This window comes from Triticum aestivum, chromosome 6A (assembly GCF_018294505.1).
Source record: "Triticum aestivum cultivar Chinese Spring chromosome 6A, IWGSC CS RefSeq v2.1, whole genome shotgun sequence".
Lineage (NCBI taxonomy): Eukaryota > Viridiplantae > Streptophyta > Magnoliopsida > Poales > Poaceae > Triticum > Triticum aestivum.
Window position 1 is genome coordinate 160,085,063 of NC_057809.1, and position 17,456 is coordinate 160,102,518.

Here is a 17,456-nt window from a genome sequence, read left to right on the forward strand (position 1 = left end):
ATCCGAGTGGCAGCTGCAAGGAAAGTCTCCATAAAGGACCTGAAGTCGTGCTTCTTGGTATTGGCCACCCGAAGAGCCGCCAGCTTCTCCTCTCGTGCATCTTTGCAGTGGACTCGGGCCAGACACAGAGCAACATCTGCGCCACACCGAGCTGAGGACTTCTTCCATTCCTGCACTCGACCAGGGATCGTGTTCAAGCGGGCCATTAATGACTCAAGGTCATTCTGAAGTGTCTCCTCAGGCCAGAGCGTCGAGTCGATGCGAGATGTGGCGGCCTTCAGCCTTGCGAGATAATCCACGACGGATGCAACGCGAGATTCCAGTCGGAAGATATCCATGGCAACCTCGTCATTCACCGGAGAATTGACAGGGTCAAGGTTTGGCTCCAGTCGGCTGGTTTCTTCTTCAAAGTTTTGACAAAATTCTGCAAGAGTGATCACTAAGTCAAGGGGATAGTCGAATGGAAGAAGCCACAGTCAGAAATATTTGCCAAACATGGAGGTTTACCTTCGAGCATAAGAAACAGCTTCTTGGCAAAGCCACTCAGGAAGGCCTCCAGCGCAGTCTTCTTCTCAGTCAATTTGCTGACTTGATCGGTCAAGGCAGCTTTGTCAGTTCTCAGTCGACTGACTTCTTTGTTGGCAATCCCAAGAGCAGTTTTCAGGTTGGTATTGTCTTGTTCAAGCTTGGTGACTGAAGCTAACTTCTCGTCAGCAAGCTTGATCTTCTCAGCTAGCTCAAGGTCTTTCTTCTGCTGGGCCTCCCTCACCTTACCTGCAAGACACAGCAAGATCAGATGTTGAAACAAGCAAGAGGAAAAGCAGTCGTCAAGGTCTCACCAAACATACCTTCAGTCTCCTCCTTCGCCTTTGTCAGCTTCTCCTGAACCAGCTTCAAGCTCAGCTCGACTTGAGTATGTTTCTGTTCTAGCTCTGAGTAGCGAGCCACAAGATCACAGGAGTTCTGCGAAGAACCAATCGACTAAACGTCAAAAATAATTCACTTCCGAGTGAAAAAGGGAAAAACACAAGTTTCTAAGACTACAGCCGAACACAAGCATTCGACCGTAGTCTCGGGGACTACACCCAGTGGGTGCACTCAGCGTGCCCCCACTAATCCTGTTGAAGACAAAGTCGACCAGTCGACCTCAAAAAAAAAAACAACAGTGTGCGAGACGCATTATCTAAGACTGTGATCAACTGCAAGCAGTCGACCACAGTCTCGGGGACTACACCCAGTGGGTGCACTCAGCGTGCCCCCACCGGTTTGCGAAATCCAGTCGACCAGTCGACTGATAGAAAGATTGACATTATAAAGCCTAAGGCCGACTGCCAGCAGTCGACCTTAGCCTTGGGGACTACACCCAGCGGGTGCACTCAGCGTGCCCCCGCTAACACGGAGTTTATTCGACACTCCCAGTGGGTGACTAATATAAATCCCGGAAAAGAAAAGTTTTTGGTAGCATATCCAACAGAACAAACAGCAGTCGACTGACCTGGACATTGCTTTGGAGGGCAGAGCTGGCGTCATAAGCTGCTTGACTCGCATCCCGGATGGTCTTCAGCTGCTCCATCATGAGTCCCGCCTGGCGTATCGCCTCCTTCGCCGCACCAGCTTGGTCCTCTGGGACGTGGTGAGTCGTGAAGAGGGAGGGCTGCTGAGCACTCGTCAGTGGGGTCGCGAAGGTCACCGTGTGTCGAGTGGTGTTCTCTCCCTCCACAGTCAGAATTTCAGGCGCTGACACATCCTGAGACACCTTGCCGGCGGACGCTTTCCGACTCCTCCTGTGCTTCAGCGGCTCTTCATCCTCATCATCATCAGGTAGATCGATAACTGTGTTGGGTGGAGCTGCAGAGAAGGGTCAGGATCAGAGATCGCGAGTCAGTCGACCAAGAGTGGTATTAAGAACACAGCACCTGGATTCGAAGTTGCTGCATCCTCCATCTCGTGGTCGTCGGCCCGGGCCGAGGTCTCAGAAGTAGCGGCACTGCAACTCCAAAGGATCAGTCGACTAACATCAGTGTCGACCAGAGATAAAGTTCGCATAAGAATAAGAAAATATGAGCAACACAATTACCCTGAAATGGTGGGGATGGCCACCTTCATCTTCGGCAGGAGCTTGGTCGGCTTCGATGAGGCCGCCCTGGGCTGCTTCGGCGCCTTTTCAGTCGGCGCCGGAGAGGTGGTCCGAGGGCGCTTGATCGACTGGGCGGCAGTCGCTACCCCCTTACCACGTTCGGTCGAGGGGTCGTGGACAAGTTTCGACCGCCTTTCTGAGCGCGGTGGAACGACCTCCTCCTCCTCTCCTTCCTCGTCCTCGATGTCATCTTCATCACCTTCATCATCATCATCGTCGTCGTCATCCCCTGCAGCATCCGAGTCCCATTCCTCCTCTTCCTGGCTCTCGCCCCCGCTCGCCTCGCCCCCGCTCGCCTCGCCCCCGCTCGCCTCGCCTTCCTTAGTCGAAGCTTGTGCCCCATTGGGCATCGAGTACAGCTCGGTGAAGGCCTAGCAGTCGCCCAAACAAGGATTAGTCGACCAGTCGACAGGATCGGCAGAAATGAATACAACAAAGACATGATGGAAAGCAGAGCAAGCATACCTTGTTTGGGACGCTGTCGTGGTCGAGTGGAGGAATCCTTCTGGCTCCGCGCGGGTTGTCCCTGTTTCCAGTAACGGATACCATCCACCTTTCCAGAGTGACATCGTCGACTTCTTCTGGATGGACTCTGGTCTCGTCCGCGGGCCCACAGTACAACCACATGCAGTGGCTCCGGAACTGGAGAGGTTGGATGCGGCGCTTGAGGAAAACCTCCAAGAGGTCCATGCCTGTCACTCCGTCCCGAACCAGCTGCACCACTCGCTCCATCAACATCTTCACGTCGGCTTTCTCCTCCGGAATCAGCTTCAGAGGGGAGGGCTTGTTCACTCGGTCCATGGTAAACGGAGGGAGTCCACTCGACTGCCCTGGCGTCGACTGGACCTGGCAGTAGAACCAAGTCGACTGCCAGCCCCTGATGGACTCGGGAAAAGACATGGGCGGGAAGGTGCTATTGTTCCTCACCTGAATCCCCAGGCCCCCACACATTTGGACGACTCGGGTCTTCTCGTCACCTGGGCTCGCCTTCTTCACGGTCTGAGAGCGACACGTGAAGATACGTTTGAACAAACCCCAGTGCGGTCGACAGCCCAAGAAACCCTCACACATGGACACGAATGCAGCAAGGTAGGCAATGGAGTTTGGGGTAAAGTGGTGGAGCTGCGCTCCGAAGAAATTCAAGAAACCACGGAAGAAAATGCTTGGTGGCAAGGAAAACCCCCGATCGACATGAGTGGCCAGAAGCACACACTCACCCTCTTCTGGCTGTGGCTGCCACTCCTTCCCCGGCAACCTCGCAGCTCCGTGAGGGATCAAGCCCTCATCGGCCATGTCGAGGAGGTCCTTCTCCATGATGGTCGACTGGATCCAGTCGCCTTGGACCCAGCCTTTCGGCAGGCGGGATCTGGACGAGGATCCTCGGCGGCTGGTGGATCTCCCATTCGCCTTCTCCGACGCCGACGCCTTCTTGGCACGCTCCAGCGCCGCCGTCTTCTCCTTGGCCATGGTCGCCGGAGGGATGCACGAAGGGAAGCGGTGCGGAGGCGAGAGCGGGCACGCTGAGCAGGGAGGAAGGGAGCAGAGGGAGAGAGGGAGAATGCGGAGGCGCAGCACAGAAATTCTCGCCGGGCACATTTATAAGGTCCCTTCCGAGTGACTGACGTGTGGGCCCGGTCGATCTAATCATATCTGTGAGCAGTTATGAGGACTGGATACGTGGCGAAAAAGGCGGCGCGGAGATCGAGGCGTCTACGCCCCGTCCCATTCGAACGCCGCGGTCCGCCCCGCTTCGCGCGCGCCCCCAAATTTCGCACCCCGCAGAATCCGCGAACAACAAATCTGCCTGTCAGACGCGGCGATTCCGGCGATCCGTCGCTCGGAGATCGACGAAGCTCGAAAGATCACTCGACGCAAAAATAGAATGGATCGAGTCGACCGAAGACGAATTGCTCCTTGTCAACGAAGAGGTTCTTTGATCCAGAACAGCGCACAACTAGAGCGCAAAGGTTAATCGGAAACGACATCAACTCCTTCTTCACTCGAAGCCTCAATCCATTCGGGGGCTAATGATGGGGTTATGTACCTAGGGTAGGGTCACGGACCTGTCCCAAGTAACTTACCCTAGGACATCCCTAGAAGAGGTCGCCTTCCAGTCGACCAACGAGGACTCACTCGACCAACAAGGACACACTCGACTGGCCTGAAGGACTCGACCACGAAGACGCACTCGACCACCAGGAGGTCAAGAGGCACTCTGCACCGCAACGGTCTGTAATTAAGTAGACTTTATGATAGTAAAGGCACTTTATGTGGGGCGTTACCAGTAACGCCCCAGACTTAACTCACCTTAAACCTTCTCCTACGTGGGCTGGTTGGGGTCCTGGCGCACTCTATATAAGCCACCCCCCTCCACAGGCAGAGGGGTTCGACACCTTGTAATCTATACATTCATAATCCACTCGACCGCCTCCGGGCTCCGAGACGTAGGGCTGTTACTTCTTCCGAGAAGGGCCTGAACTCGTACATCCTTTGTGCCTACAACCTCTCCATAGCTAGGACCTTGCCTCTCCATACCTACCCCCCACTCTACTGTCAGGCTTAGAACCACGACAACTGGTGCAACATTTGATGTGTCAAATTGGTTGTGGCATGAAATGTACAACATGGTCATCTACCGTAAGGTCCCAATCTATGCTCCATTTGTCATGTGCTTTCTGAACTCTGTGTGGGTTGTTCGTCGTCCTGGAGAGCTCCTCACTTCTCCAGACAATCTCACTGTTCATGAGGTCAAGCTTCTTAAGAAGAAGAAGCACGCCGAGCCCCGCTTCCCTGCCGATGCTCCTAAGGATGTCTATGCCACTTCTGACAATGAGGACTTTGAGATGGAGCCAGGGGCCCAGCCCTCTTGGGTGGCCAAGCTCACTTCCAAGGTGAAGAAGACCTTTTGTCTCCAGACTGACATCCAGAAGAAGATGTATGAGGCACATGTCAATGAGAAGCTTTCACGGTGTCGCCAAATTGCAATGATGAAGCACCTCAATATGCCGGTTCAGAGTGGCTCTGAGAAGAGCATCACCCCAGAGGAGCGTTGGATTTCAACCCACAGCACCTGGACTGATGATGAGGCCCCTCCCCAGCCATCCACCTCTTTTGCTGCTGCGGACAATGCCATGGAGGAATCCGTCACGACGACGATGACGACTCTACTGATGAGGATCCAAATGCGACCGAGGAGTCAGAGGAGGACTACTGAGCTTTGGGATGCTAGCTTCGCTCTTTTCCTTTTTGGTGTCTTGATGCCAAAGGGGGAGAGGGTTCTATAGGTCTCGGGATTTGCATGGGTTGGGGTTGCTCGTTTCCTCGTATTTCTCTTGTAGTGTTGAACTTTGTTCGTGGTTTCTTGCTGTGTGTGAGACTTTTGCTACTCTTTTTATTGTTATCAGTTCGTCGGTTATTATTATTGTTGTTATTGCTATCTATCCGTTATGTTATCTCTCATATTATGTGCTTAGAGTGGTGAGTCTATAAAATCTAGGGGGATTCTAGCCCTGAAAGTGTGCCCATGCTTTCTAACAGCTTGTTCTTATTGGGGCACACATCTAGGGGGAGTTCTGACTAGATTTCATAGACTTCTCTCTTGCAAATCTTGTTGTTGTCATCATCCACCAAAAAGGGGGAGATTGAAAGGGCATTTCCCTACTTTATGTTTTGGATGATGATGACAACCCTTTGTTGGTCTAATCCTATGCTAAATGTTTCAGGTTCTTGACGCTTAGGTCTACATCGGAAAGCTACTCTCTCTTGTAGGAAAAGATCGAAGACGTGTCCCCTATGCTTTTTTATCTCTTTGGTCGTAGGGAACCCGTACTATCAAGAGGGAATCCTCATTAGAAAGAACTGGGGAATCTTTTCACGCACACCTTCTTCACCCCTCCTTTGTCTTTCTCAGGTGTGTGTGTGAGAGAGAGAGAGTTTTCCTTGTCTCTCTTCCCTTATCTATTCCTGCTCACTGTTTCTGCCCAGCGGTTGTACCGCTCCCTGGAGCGGTTGTACCGCTGGGTCTTGTCGCTCATCAGCTTTGCTCGAGCGGTTGTACCGCTGCCTCCGGGCGGTGGTACCGCCACCATGCTCTACAACAGCTAGGGCGGTGGTTCCGACCATGCACCGTTCAAGTACCGCTCGAGCTTCTGTTTTGATGCGGTTCTTGGGCGGTAGTGGCCCGGTTGGTCCGGTCGTTCCTCGATGACCGGTATCATCGGTGGTCCGAGCGGTTCTTCTGCTCGGAACTTAGCCGCCCAAGAGCTCAAGGCCATGCGGTTGTTCCGGCCAGGCACCGCCCAAGTACCGGTCAAGCTCCTATTTTGATGCGGTGGTTGTGCAGTGGCTAGGCGGTTAGTCCGGTTATTTTTCTTAGCCGGTACTACCGCCTGCAAGTCCGGTTGTACCGCTTGGTAGGGTTCTGCAGATACACTGTGAGTCCCGGTTGTACCGCTGCAGTGCAATAAACGCAGTAACGGCTGGAATTTAGGGTTGCTATATAAGGGAGCTTCTCCCACCTACCACTCTTACCTCTTTGCTCTCTTACTCCACCATTAATGCACTTCAAGCTCTCTTGCCCGATCTCTCTCCCTAGCCACTCAAACTTGTTGATTTGCTAGGGATTGAAGGAGGAGACCTAGATCTACACTTCCACCAAAGGATATTTGCTTCCCCCATACTTTCTTGTGTGGATTTTGTTACTCTTGGGTGTTTGAGCACCCTAGATGGTTGAGGTCACCTCGGAGCCATATTCCATTATGGTGAAGCTTCGTGGTTTCGTTGGGAGCCTCCAATTAAGTTGTGGAGAGAGCCCCAACCTTGTTTGTAAAGGTTCGGTCGTCGCCTTCAAGGGCACCAATAGTGGAATCACGACATCTCGCATTGTGTGAGGGCGTGAGGAGAATACGGTGGCCTTAGTGGCTTCTTGGGGAGCATTGTGCCTCCACACCGCTCTAACGGAGACGTACTTACCCTCAAAAGGAAGGAACTTCGGTAACACATCCTCGTCTTCACCGGCTCCACTTTTGGTCTCCTCGTCCCTTTACTTTTGCAAGCTTACTTGTGTTACTTTCCTTGCTTGCTTGTGTGCTTGTATGTGTTGCATCATATAGGTTGCTCACCTAGTTGCACATCTAGACAACCTACTTTGATGCAAAGTTTAATTTGGTAAAGAAAAGTTAAAAATTGTTAGTTGCCTATTCACCCCCCCCCTCTAGTCAACCTTATCGATCCTTTCACATGAGCGCCAAAGAAGCGCAGTCTCGCCAGGCTGCTAAGCTTCTTGCGCCGCAGCTCCTGGGCCAGGCTAACCTTTCTTGAACTGTGTTGAAGTGCTATCGGTTCTGTCTATTATTTTGTCCGCCTGTTAACTTCCACTGGTGGCGACCTGCCCAGTTTATGTAATCTGCTGTCTGGTTGCCCTTTATTATCACTGGCGTCGAACTTTGACGCCGAGGGGATGTCATATGTTGTAATTTCTTCGTTGTATAGTCTAGGTTTATTCTTGGTCAGTATGCTTTAATTTAGGCCGAAAGGTTCAGTGGATCTCAGTGTTGTCGGTCTTCAGGCCGGCCCGTTACTCATATGGGCCAAAACCTGGGCCTATAATCATCTTGGGCCATTAGCAGGTCTAAACCTATAGTTGTTTCCCGCCTTTAACAGACCGAGTAAAGTTCTGTCCAGCTGGGCCAGAGAATACCATGGGCTTTTAACAGGCTAAAACCTAGATTGGGATAGCATTGAGGCAAAAAAATCACTGGCCAATACAGGCCGAAATTGCCTAAGGCCCATGTTTGGCCCAAATAGGACGAGCAGTTAACAGGCCAAAATATATCTCGGGCCTATTTCGCCCAATAAAATTATGGGCTTTAAGCAAGCCGGTATCTACGCGAGCCATAGGCCTAAAAGTGTCACGGGCCATTATCAGATGGGCTGTAAGCAGGCCGGATTCAACGCGGGCTGTAATTAGGCCCAACTATTACACGGGCCATTAACAGGACAATAGGCCAGTTGGGCTGAAATTTATCCACGAAGACTACGGGCCGTTAAGAGGCCTAAAGTTACTTCGGACAAGAACTAGCCCAGTTTCTGCATGGCCCGTTAAATGGCCTAAAGTTAAACCGGGCCAACAACGTCCCAGATGCACCATGGGCCGCTAACAGGCCGAAACTATTATCAGGCCGAACTGGTAAACGGGCATTTAACAGGCTGAAATAAAAACATGTCTTAGTATGGGCCCAAAAGAACAGTGGCCTATTAACGGGCCTGATCCGATATGGGCCGTAATTTGGCCCGAAATGCGGCAGGCTGTGAAAGGGTCTGATCTGGTATGGGCCTCAATTTGACCCAAAACATGGCAGGCTGTTAACGGGCTAGCCCACTAGTGTCTGAAAAAACATGGTGGGCCTTTAGCTGGGTCGTCCTTTTCACCAGAATGGGCCTCTGTTGGGCCGTGCCATGTGTCGACGTATCATAGGCGCCTCCTGTCCAATGAGTGGATGACATTTGTCCGAACGTTGAGCCAACACGTGTTTCCTCCGGCTAATGAGAATTTTACATGTGGAAAATCCCCATTGGTCCCGGCTGTTAACGGGTTATCGGATCCAAAACCAGACCCAATAACTTAACAGCGACCCGTTACGGTCGATGCCACGTGTCGGTCACCCTTGACGAAAGCACTTCTATGACGCACGATTTATCGTCATGGAAGTGGACACTTCCGTGATGATAATTTTGGTAATGTCATGGAACACTTCTACGACAGCACAGGTATGGCTATCTTGATTATGTCATAAAATTGTCATGGATGTACATGCATGACAGAAAACGTGACCTACTGTGACGAACACGTATCATCACGGAAGTGTCTTTTTTTGTAGTGTGTACCACGAGCTTTGCTATTATAGTTGGATCTTATGATGTTTCTCCCCCTCTACCTTCTTGTAATGGATTGAGTTTTCCCTTTGAAATTATCTTATCGGATTGAGTCTTTAAGGATTTGAGAACACTTGATGTATGTCTTGCATGTGCTTATCTGTGGTGACAATGGTATATTCGCGTGATCTACTTGATGTATGTTTTGGTGATCAACTTGCGGGTTCTGTGACCATGTGAACTTATGCATAGGGGTTGGCACACGTTTTCGTCTTGACTCTCCGGTAGAAACTTTGGGGCACTCTTTGAAGTTCTTTTGTGTTGGTTTGAATAGATGAATATGAGATTGTGTGATGCATATCGTATAATCAAACCCGCGGATACTTGTGGTGACATTGGAGTATCTAGGTGACATTAGGGTTTTGGTTGATGTGTGTCTTAAGGTTTTATTTTAGTACGAACTCTATGGATGTTTGTGACACTTATAGGAATAGCCCAATAGATCGATCAGAAAGAATAACTTTGAGGTGGTTTCGTACCCTACAATAATCTCTTCGATTGTTCTCCGCTATTAGTGACTTAGGAGTGACTCTTTGTTGCACGTTGAGGGATTGTTATATGATCTATTTATGTTATCATTGTTGAGATAACTTGCACTAGTGAAAGATTGAACCTTATGCCTTGTTTCAAAGCATTGCAATACCGTTTTCGCTCACTTTTACCACTTGCTACCTTGCTGTTTTTATATTATCATATTACAAAAATCCATATCTACCATCTGTATTACACTTGTATCACCATCTCTTCGCCGAACTAGTGCACCTATACAATTTACCATTGTATTGGGTGTGTTGGGGACACAAGAGACTCTTTGTTATTTGGTTGCAGGGTTGTTTGAGAGAGACCATCTTCATCCTACACCTCCCACGGATTGATAAACCTTAGGTCATCCACTTGTGGGAAATTTACTACTGTCCTACAAAACTTTGCACTTGGAGGCCCAACAACGTCTACAAGGATAAAGTTGCATAGTAGACATCAAGCTCTGCATTTAGTGTTGATATTTTGAAAGTCATGATTGTTTGTTGGGATGCGTGAGTATTGATGTCTTTATGTCAAATTATAGACTATTGCTTTGAATCACTCGTGTCTTAATATTCATGCCATGACTAGACATATGATCAAGTTTATGCTAGGTAGCATTCCACATCAAAAATTATCCTTTTTATCATTTACCTACTCGAGGAGAAGCAGGAATTAAGCTTGGGGATGCTGCTGATACGTCTCCGTCGTATCTATAATTTTTTATTGTTTCATGTCAATATTATACAACTTTTATACACTTTTGGCAACATTTTATATGATTTATTTGGACTAACATATTGGTCCAGTGCCTAGTGCCAGTTCTTGTTTGTTGCGTTTTTCCGCAGAAAATCCATATCAAACGAATTCCAAATGCAATAAAAAATACGGAGAATTATTTTGGAATATATGTGATTTTTTAAACTTGGAATCAATGCAAACAGAGGCCCACAATGCCCAAGAGACACCATGGCGTGCCCCAGGCTCCAGGCGTGTGGTGGTGCGTTGTGCTCACCTCGTACGTGTGTTGGGGCTCTACTTCGGGTGCAAGGAAGCTTATATCCGAAAAAATCGTGTTAAAATTTTAGTGCAATCGGAGTTACGGATCTCCCGGAATATAAGAAACGGTTTTGGCCAGATCTGGGGAACGAAAAACAGGAGAACAAAGAGGAAGATCCAATCTCGGAGGGGCTCCCGCTCCTCCGCCGCCATGGAGGCCATGGACCAGAGGGGAACTCTCCTCCCAACTAAGGGGGAGGCCAAGGAAGAAGAAGAAGAAGGAGGAGGAGGAGGAGGGGGCTCTCTCCCCCTCTCTCCCGGTGGCGCCGGAATGCCGCCGGGGCAAGGATCGTGACGACGATCTACATCAACAACCTTGCTGCCGTCAACACCAACTTTCTCCCCCTCTATGCAGCGGTGTAACACCTCTTCTCCCCGCTGTAATATCTACTTAAACATGGTGCTCAACTCCATATATTATTTCCTAATGATATTTGGCTATCCTATGATGTTTGAGTAGATCCATTTTGTCCTGTGGGTTAATCGTGATCTTGGTTGGTATGATTGTATTTTTTATTTATGGTGTTGTCCTACGGTGCCCTCCGTCTCGCGCAAACGTGAGGGGTCCCCGCTGTAGGGTGTTGCAATACATACATGATTTGCTTATGGTGGGTTGCGAGAGTGACAGAAGCTTAAACCCGAAGAGGTGGATTGTTGCGTATGAGATAAAGAGGACTTGATACTTAATGTTATGATTTGTTTCACGACCTTAATGATCTTTAGTAGTTGCGGATGCTTGCTAGGGATCCAATCATAAGTGCATATGATCCAAGTAGATAAATTATGTTAGCTCATGCCTCTCCCTCATATAGAATTGCAAGAATGATTACCGGTACTTGTTATCGATTGCTTAGGGACAAATGACTTTCTTGTTGACAAAAGCTATCCACTTTTATTACCTTGCAATTTATTCGTAGTTTTATTCTTGCAAAGTACTCGTAGTTTTATTCTTGTATTATAGTTTCATACTTGTTTTAGGTAAAGCAAACGTCAAGTGTGCGTAGAGTTGTATCAGTGGTCGGTATAACTTGAGGGAATATTTGTTCTACCTTTAGCTCCTCATTGGGTTCGACACTCTTATTTATTGAAGAAGGCTACAAGAGATCTGCTATACTTGTGGGTTATCATACTACAAACACGAATGGCGACATACAGAATAGGCACAAATGAATCTTACCATTCACCTCAATCTCCCATGCTTAAGGGGAATTACTCACTCATCGGAAGAGAGTAACCAATCATCATAGATAATAATTCCATGAAAATCGTATCAATAATACCATGAAGATCCATAATAAGATAAATGATTCAACAAGTCTTAATCTCCAGATGAGTATGAATAGAGTTATACACCCTTATCTTACAACTTGGAATTCCTCTTGCAACAATGATGATGAGATGAAAATGAATACGAAGATGGAAGAACAAAACAAGAAGGATCTCTGACGGTTCTTCTTCTTCGGATCTCTTCTCTCTCTGTTCTGAATAGAGTGGCGGCGGCTAGGTATGTAAGATGTCGTGTGCCCTTCACAAAAGTTGTTGCCATAGACGAGAGGGAGCTAACGATGCCTGGTACGAGCACTTGCACTCTATTGTAGCTAGTGCAAATCTTTCCAACATGGAAGTTGCTCCAAATGACTTGATTTCGTATAATTCCCCTTGGTTTCCTTTCATAAATGATTTTTCCTGCCAAACAGTGAAAAACAAGTTTTCTTCTCTCTGGAAGAATTAGTGTTAGAAATAACCGAGAAATAACGAAAATGCAATGAAAACCGAGTCAAAACTCTTTGTAAAAAGCCACAAATTCTCGAGCCATCACTATGATAGGTGAGTAAAAGACTCTAAACTTTTGGGCCGAAGCCTTCAACGCATATGACTAGTTAATGTTGGGACATGTATACCAATAACACTATAACCGACAAGAAAACTTAATTACTACGTTATATCTCTCTTGTTTGCATACAATCAAAGCTACTCCTACCAGCTGTCACTAAGTGAGAGAGAGATAGAGAGGAAGTTGTACCAATTCGCCGACAATAATGAGTAGAGATCATTGTATAAATCGAATATGTATTATTATCAAACAATTTACTATGAATTTAATGAATTTGATGTAGCCATCTCGATGCATGAACCTTCAATACAAATATTAGTGTGGGGAGCATAGGAGAGCCAAATTCCCCTCCTAGTTTACATTGTAATCCTCTAATCGACAAAATAACCACTTCATTTTTGTAAATCTCTTTTGTCGGCATATATACAAAGCTCCTCTGACTAGCTGTCATACAAAGAGAAATATGTACCGATTCGCTGGCAGTAACTGCTTAGGTCTAATAATCAAATACATATAGCGAAGTATTTGATGATATGTATTACAACCAAACAATTTATCAAATTTAATGTAATCATCGCAATGCAAAAGCCTTCAATATAAATATCGGTGCGTGGAGCACCCCAAAGCCAAGCATTCCCCTCCTAGATTTCCAACAAGGATGTGGAAATAATAAATAGGCCACCTTGTTTATAGTTTTCTCCCAGAGTCACCATTAGCCTTTCCTCCTATTTTCATATTTTTGCCCTCCTGCCGTTCCGATTTTGCCTCCAGAGCCCCGACTCACGGCCACCGTCGTGAACAGCACCGGCGCTCCGCCGGCGTCGGCGTTTCGTGGGGGCGACGCCGGCGCGACCCGACGCCGGCGGCACCTACCCCGCGCTTCTCCGCCGCAGCTCAACCAATTCCTCTCTAGATTAGGGTTTCTTCCTAACTAAATCTGGCAATTACACCGCCGCTCTACATTTTCCAATCCATTCCTCGTACCGCCGACCAAGCCTGATCGCGACCCGCAGCTCCTCTGCCTCCTACGCCGCAGTGGTGTTCCGTCGGCTGGCTCTGCATCGTCTCCCCGAGGATCTCCATTTCTAGTGTTCAACCTGATCACTCCCTACGTAGATCCGCCCGGCCTAAAGATTTCGTTTCTTCGTTGTGGTAAGCCCTGTCCCTACCCGAGTTCGAGCTATTTCTTTTAGTTCGGGATTCTTCCAAGTTCTTTGTATCCGCATGTTACTGGATCTGTTGCGAATTTGTTGTTTTGCTGATGTTCTTAGTTTAGTCCATCCAATGGATGGAGTTCTAGCTCCTAACCGGACCTTATCCGAGCCACGAGTTCTTGTTACTACGGAAATGATGTTTGGCTCGTAGGCGTAGTCATGTCGTCGCCGGAATTGAACACTTACGTTAGTGGGGTTTGCACGAACACAACAGTTAGACACAGAGTACGTTCAAGATCCCAGCAAAGCCGTGAAGATAAAGTAGATGGAAATTGCATAGGCGTTTTCTTTCGTCTGGTTCTGTGACTCCCTACGAATCATGCGTGTCAACAATTATATCGCTGTTAAAACATGCTGGTTCCTTCCTGTTTCATACGTAGATGGAAGTAATCTTGGATGGAACCTTGTGCCGTTCTGTTCTGCAGGCTACCTTAAATGTGTTCTGCTGCTGCAGGGTATCAGGAAAAGTTTTACTAACTTATTACTGACCTTGATTGACGTGGAACATTGAGTAAATAGAAAATTTATCAGGTTTAGCTAGACCACTTGTTGTATTGGCAACCGAAGCTAGATCACTATGGTCAAGCTACTAATACCAGAATTAGCACATGGAGCTGCAACTGAGCTCCCTCTTGATTGGGGCACTCTTCCATCAGTATAGCACTATAGCTTCGCATGTTCGTTCTGTTTGACCCCCTTATGTTAGGAAGACAATATTTTAATACCCATGAGAAATTTCTCGAGTCTCAAGTTTTATAGATTCATTATGGCATTTAAATTCTTGAAATGTTAACCACATGATATAAATATATCATGATCAAAGTCTTGGGTTTCAGTTTTACATTTGGTAAGTGATTGTCATTTCGTGTGACCTTTTAAATACAGTTTCGAAGAAGTCATTCGCTCTTGATAGTGACTCTGGCTTCATGTAGAAACACTAGCACAATTATTTTCAGCTCAGATGCTATTGAACTAATGGTCAAGTGGACAAATACTGTTTGTTTTATGATATATCATACTTCTTGTTCCAGCATAATTCAAATCCAACCCCTTTTTTGCTTTTTGTTGTTTTCCTTGTCGCTAACTATGCTTTTCTGCAGTTGTACTGCTCACAGTTGTAATTTGCAAGCTAGCCATGGAAGACAACAATGATGAGCATAATGTATCTCTTCCTCAGGATATCCAGCACACCATTCTTGCTTCACTACCTGCTAGGGTTGTTCTCAAGTTTCGAACAGTATGTAGATTCTGGCGAGACTGCATTCAAGAGCCCAATTTTGTCGATCGTCACCTCAACAATGCTCTCCGCTCCCACCGGTCCATTGCTTGCTTCACCTCGGTTGATGAGGGTCTTGTCTGCATGTACACATTTGATCCCACCACACTGAACTGCAAAAGCATGGATCTCGTGTTGTCGAGTAGGTTTCAGATGTCAGACCCATGCCATGGCTTGGTGTGCGCCTATGATTTAAAAGGTGCTGTTGAGGTGTTGAATCCAACAACAAGGATACATTTGAGGCTGCCAGTTTCAGAGCTACAGTCACTTGCTTCAGAATATTTTCTTGGACCTGTGCCTTCAACAAAGGAGTACAAGGTGCTCTGTATCCACCACCGGGTGCGGTTCTTGACATTTGAAGTATGCACTGTTGGCACACAGTCATGGAGGGCAGTGCGCGAATCTGCAGGCCTCCTGAAGACAACAAAGGCGGTCATTGTTAATGATGTCATGCATTGGCTACTTCTTGATGAGATATCCTCCAATTTTACTCGGAACATCTTGTCGTTCAACCTGACAGATGAGATGTTCTCAGAAACTGCTGTCCCAGATGCTGTAAAAGACCGTGAATTGCACCTGTTCGAGGGGGGAGGAAAGCTTCATTTGCTGGCAATGCCCGGTGAGGGATCAGCACCTAAAACCTCAGAGATTTGGGTGGCGAACTCGACCTGTGCAGTCTGGGACCACATGTGCAACATCGCTTTTGTGCTACCTTTGGGCATGAGGCCACTTTTCCTGCACAACAATAAGCTCTTCTATTGCAACCAAAGAAGATTCTACTATGTTGATCTTCAGGATGGGAGTGGTTCCTATCTCAACATGCCTTTTGGCGAGTGCATCATATCGGCTGGGATTTTCGTGGAGAGCCTTGTTCTACATTCTGTGACTGGCCTGGTGGACTCCAGAGCAATGCTACAAAGTCCCCATGATGCTAGATCATTTCCAACAGGGCGTGGACCATCTGCTCGTGGCGCTGGATCGTCCTCAGCAAGCCCTCGACGATCTTTCAAGAAGGCAAAGAGCAATATAAACATGCAGTGGAGGTTGGCATAGATCTCGCAAACGCCTGACATCATATCCATGAATAGTTCTCTGCTATGTACAATCCAATAAAGTTTACTGGTGTTTGTTTGTGTAGAGATGAAGAAATAGACCATGGGGGTGTGGGTCTGGGACAGGGTAGAACATAAGAAGCAAATAAGAAAGTGTCTCTGTTAGCAGTTTGTTCATTTTTATCGTATGGGGATTTATGTGCTGTACTGGAAAATAAAATGAAAACTCTGAACCTGATATACTGTATACTTGTTCTGGTTTGCTGTAATGAACTGTATTCCTGCGTTGCATTTTTGAAAATTATGATGCCAAGACTAATAATTCAAACCGCTGTCTCCGGTTGTTGCATTTATGAGGATCTATGCGCTGTGCTGAAAAATGAAGACTCTGAGAGCATCTCTAGCAGACCCCTTCTAAGGGGTTTACGGTTTCCCTCTTATAAGGGGCGAATTTGGCTGCGGTAGAACAGAAACTGCATATTAAACTTTGAAAAGAAAGGTTTCACATGAGAGATGAACAAGAAACAGTAGTAGATAGAAGTTGATCATTGATACATAGGGTAGATTCGTCGAAGCATCGGACTAGCCTTAACTGCCCAAAATGGGGCTCATCGGAGCCCTCCGGACGCCGCGGCATGGTGGCAATCACTCCTCCTCGTCGGAGGTGAGGTCGATGAACATGGAGTCTTGTGCGTCGGCTTCATGGTGCCACGCCTCGGAAGGAGCGCTTCCGCGCCTCGGCGGCGGCGACACATCACTTGCAATCTTTGTCATTGTCACCATCACCTTGCGCTCCACATCCCACGCCACATGAGGCAGAGTGGTGACGGATTTGTCGCCAAAGTCGCGGATAGGGGTGGCCGTCGGCGAGAAATGCGAGTGCATAGGGATGGATTGCGGCCGTGGTAAAAGGGGCTGCCACCTGTATACCGCCCGCGGGACGGTAGATATACCGTCCAGAGGGGCGATTTTGTGGGCCACTGTAAACCGTTTACAGGCCGCGATGACTATATGGGGTCTATTCTGGCTCAAAAAATAGCTCAAACCCGTATAGTCGCGGAAATACAAGGATCGGGGCGATTATAAAGGGTCTACTGGAGAGATGCTCTGAACCTATTATATACTATACACTTGTTTCGGTTTGCTGTACGAACTGTACTCCTGCACTGTATTTCTGAATTTTCTTATACCAAGACCAATACAAACTGTCGCCTCCAGGTTTTTTTTTTGGAGGGGAATCGCCTCCAGTTTTTTGAGGATTAATACTGTCGCCTCCCGTTACATTCGTGTCATTCCAGCAAAAAAAATTTACATTCGTGTCACACCAGTACATACAAATGCTGCGGAACTTCCCGAAAGTATTTGGCGACGCGACTCAAACAGTTGGCAAGCTCAGCAACGGCGGGAAGCCGAAGTACGGCCACCAGCC

General features: G+C 47.7%; 1 protein-coding gene across 1 annotated transcript; it reads left to right on the forward strand.

Moving 5' to 3' along the window:
* The first annotated feature begins 13,178 nt into the window (after positions 1-13,178).
* LOC123132615 (putative F-box protein At4g09190) lies at positions 13,179-16,328 on the forward strand. The gene is made up of 2 exons (XM_044552454.1): positions 13,179-13,637; positions 14,800-16,328. Exon 2 carries the CDS (start codon positions 14,835-14,837, stop codon positions 16,026-16,028), a length of 1,194 nt encoding a protein of 397 aa, XP_044408389.1. The 5' UTR covers positions 13,179-13,637; positions 14,800-14,834; the 3' UTR covers positions 16,029-16,328.
* Positions 16,329-17,456: the final 1,128 nt, after the last annotated feature.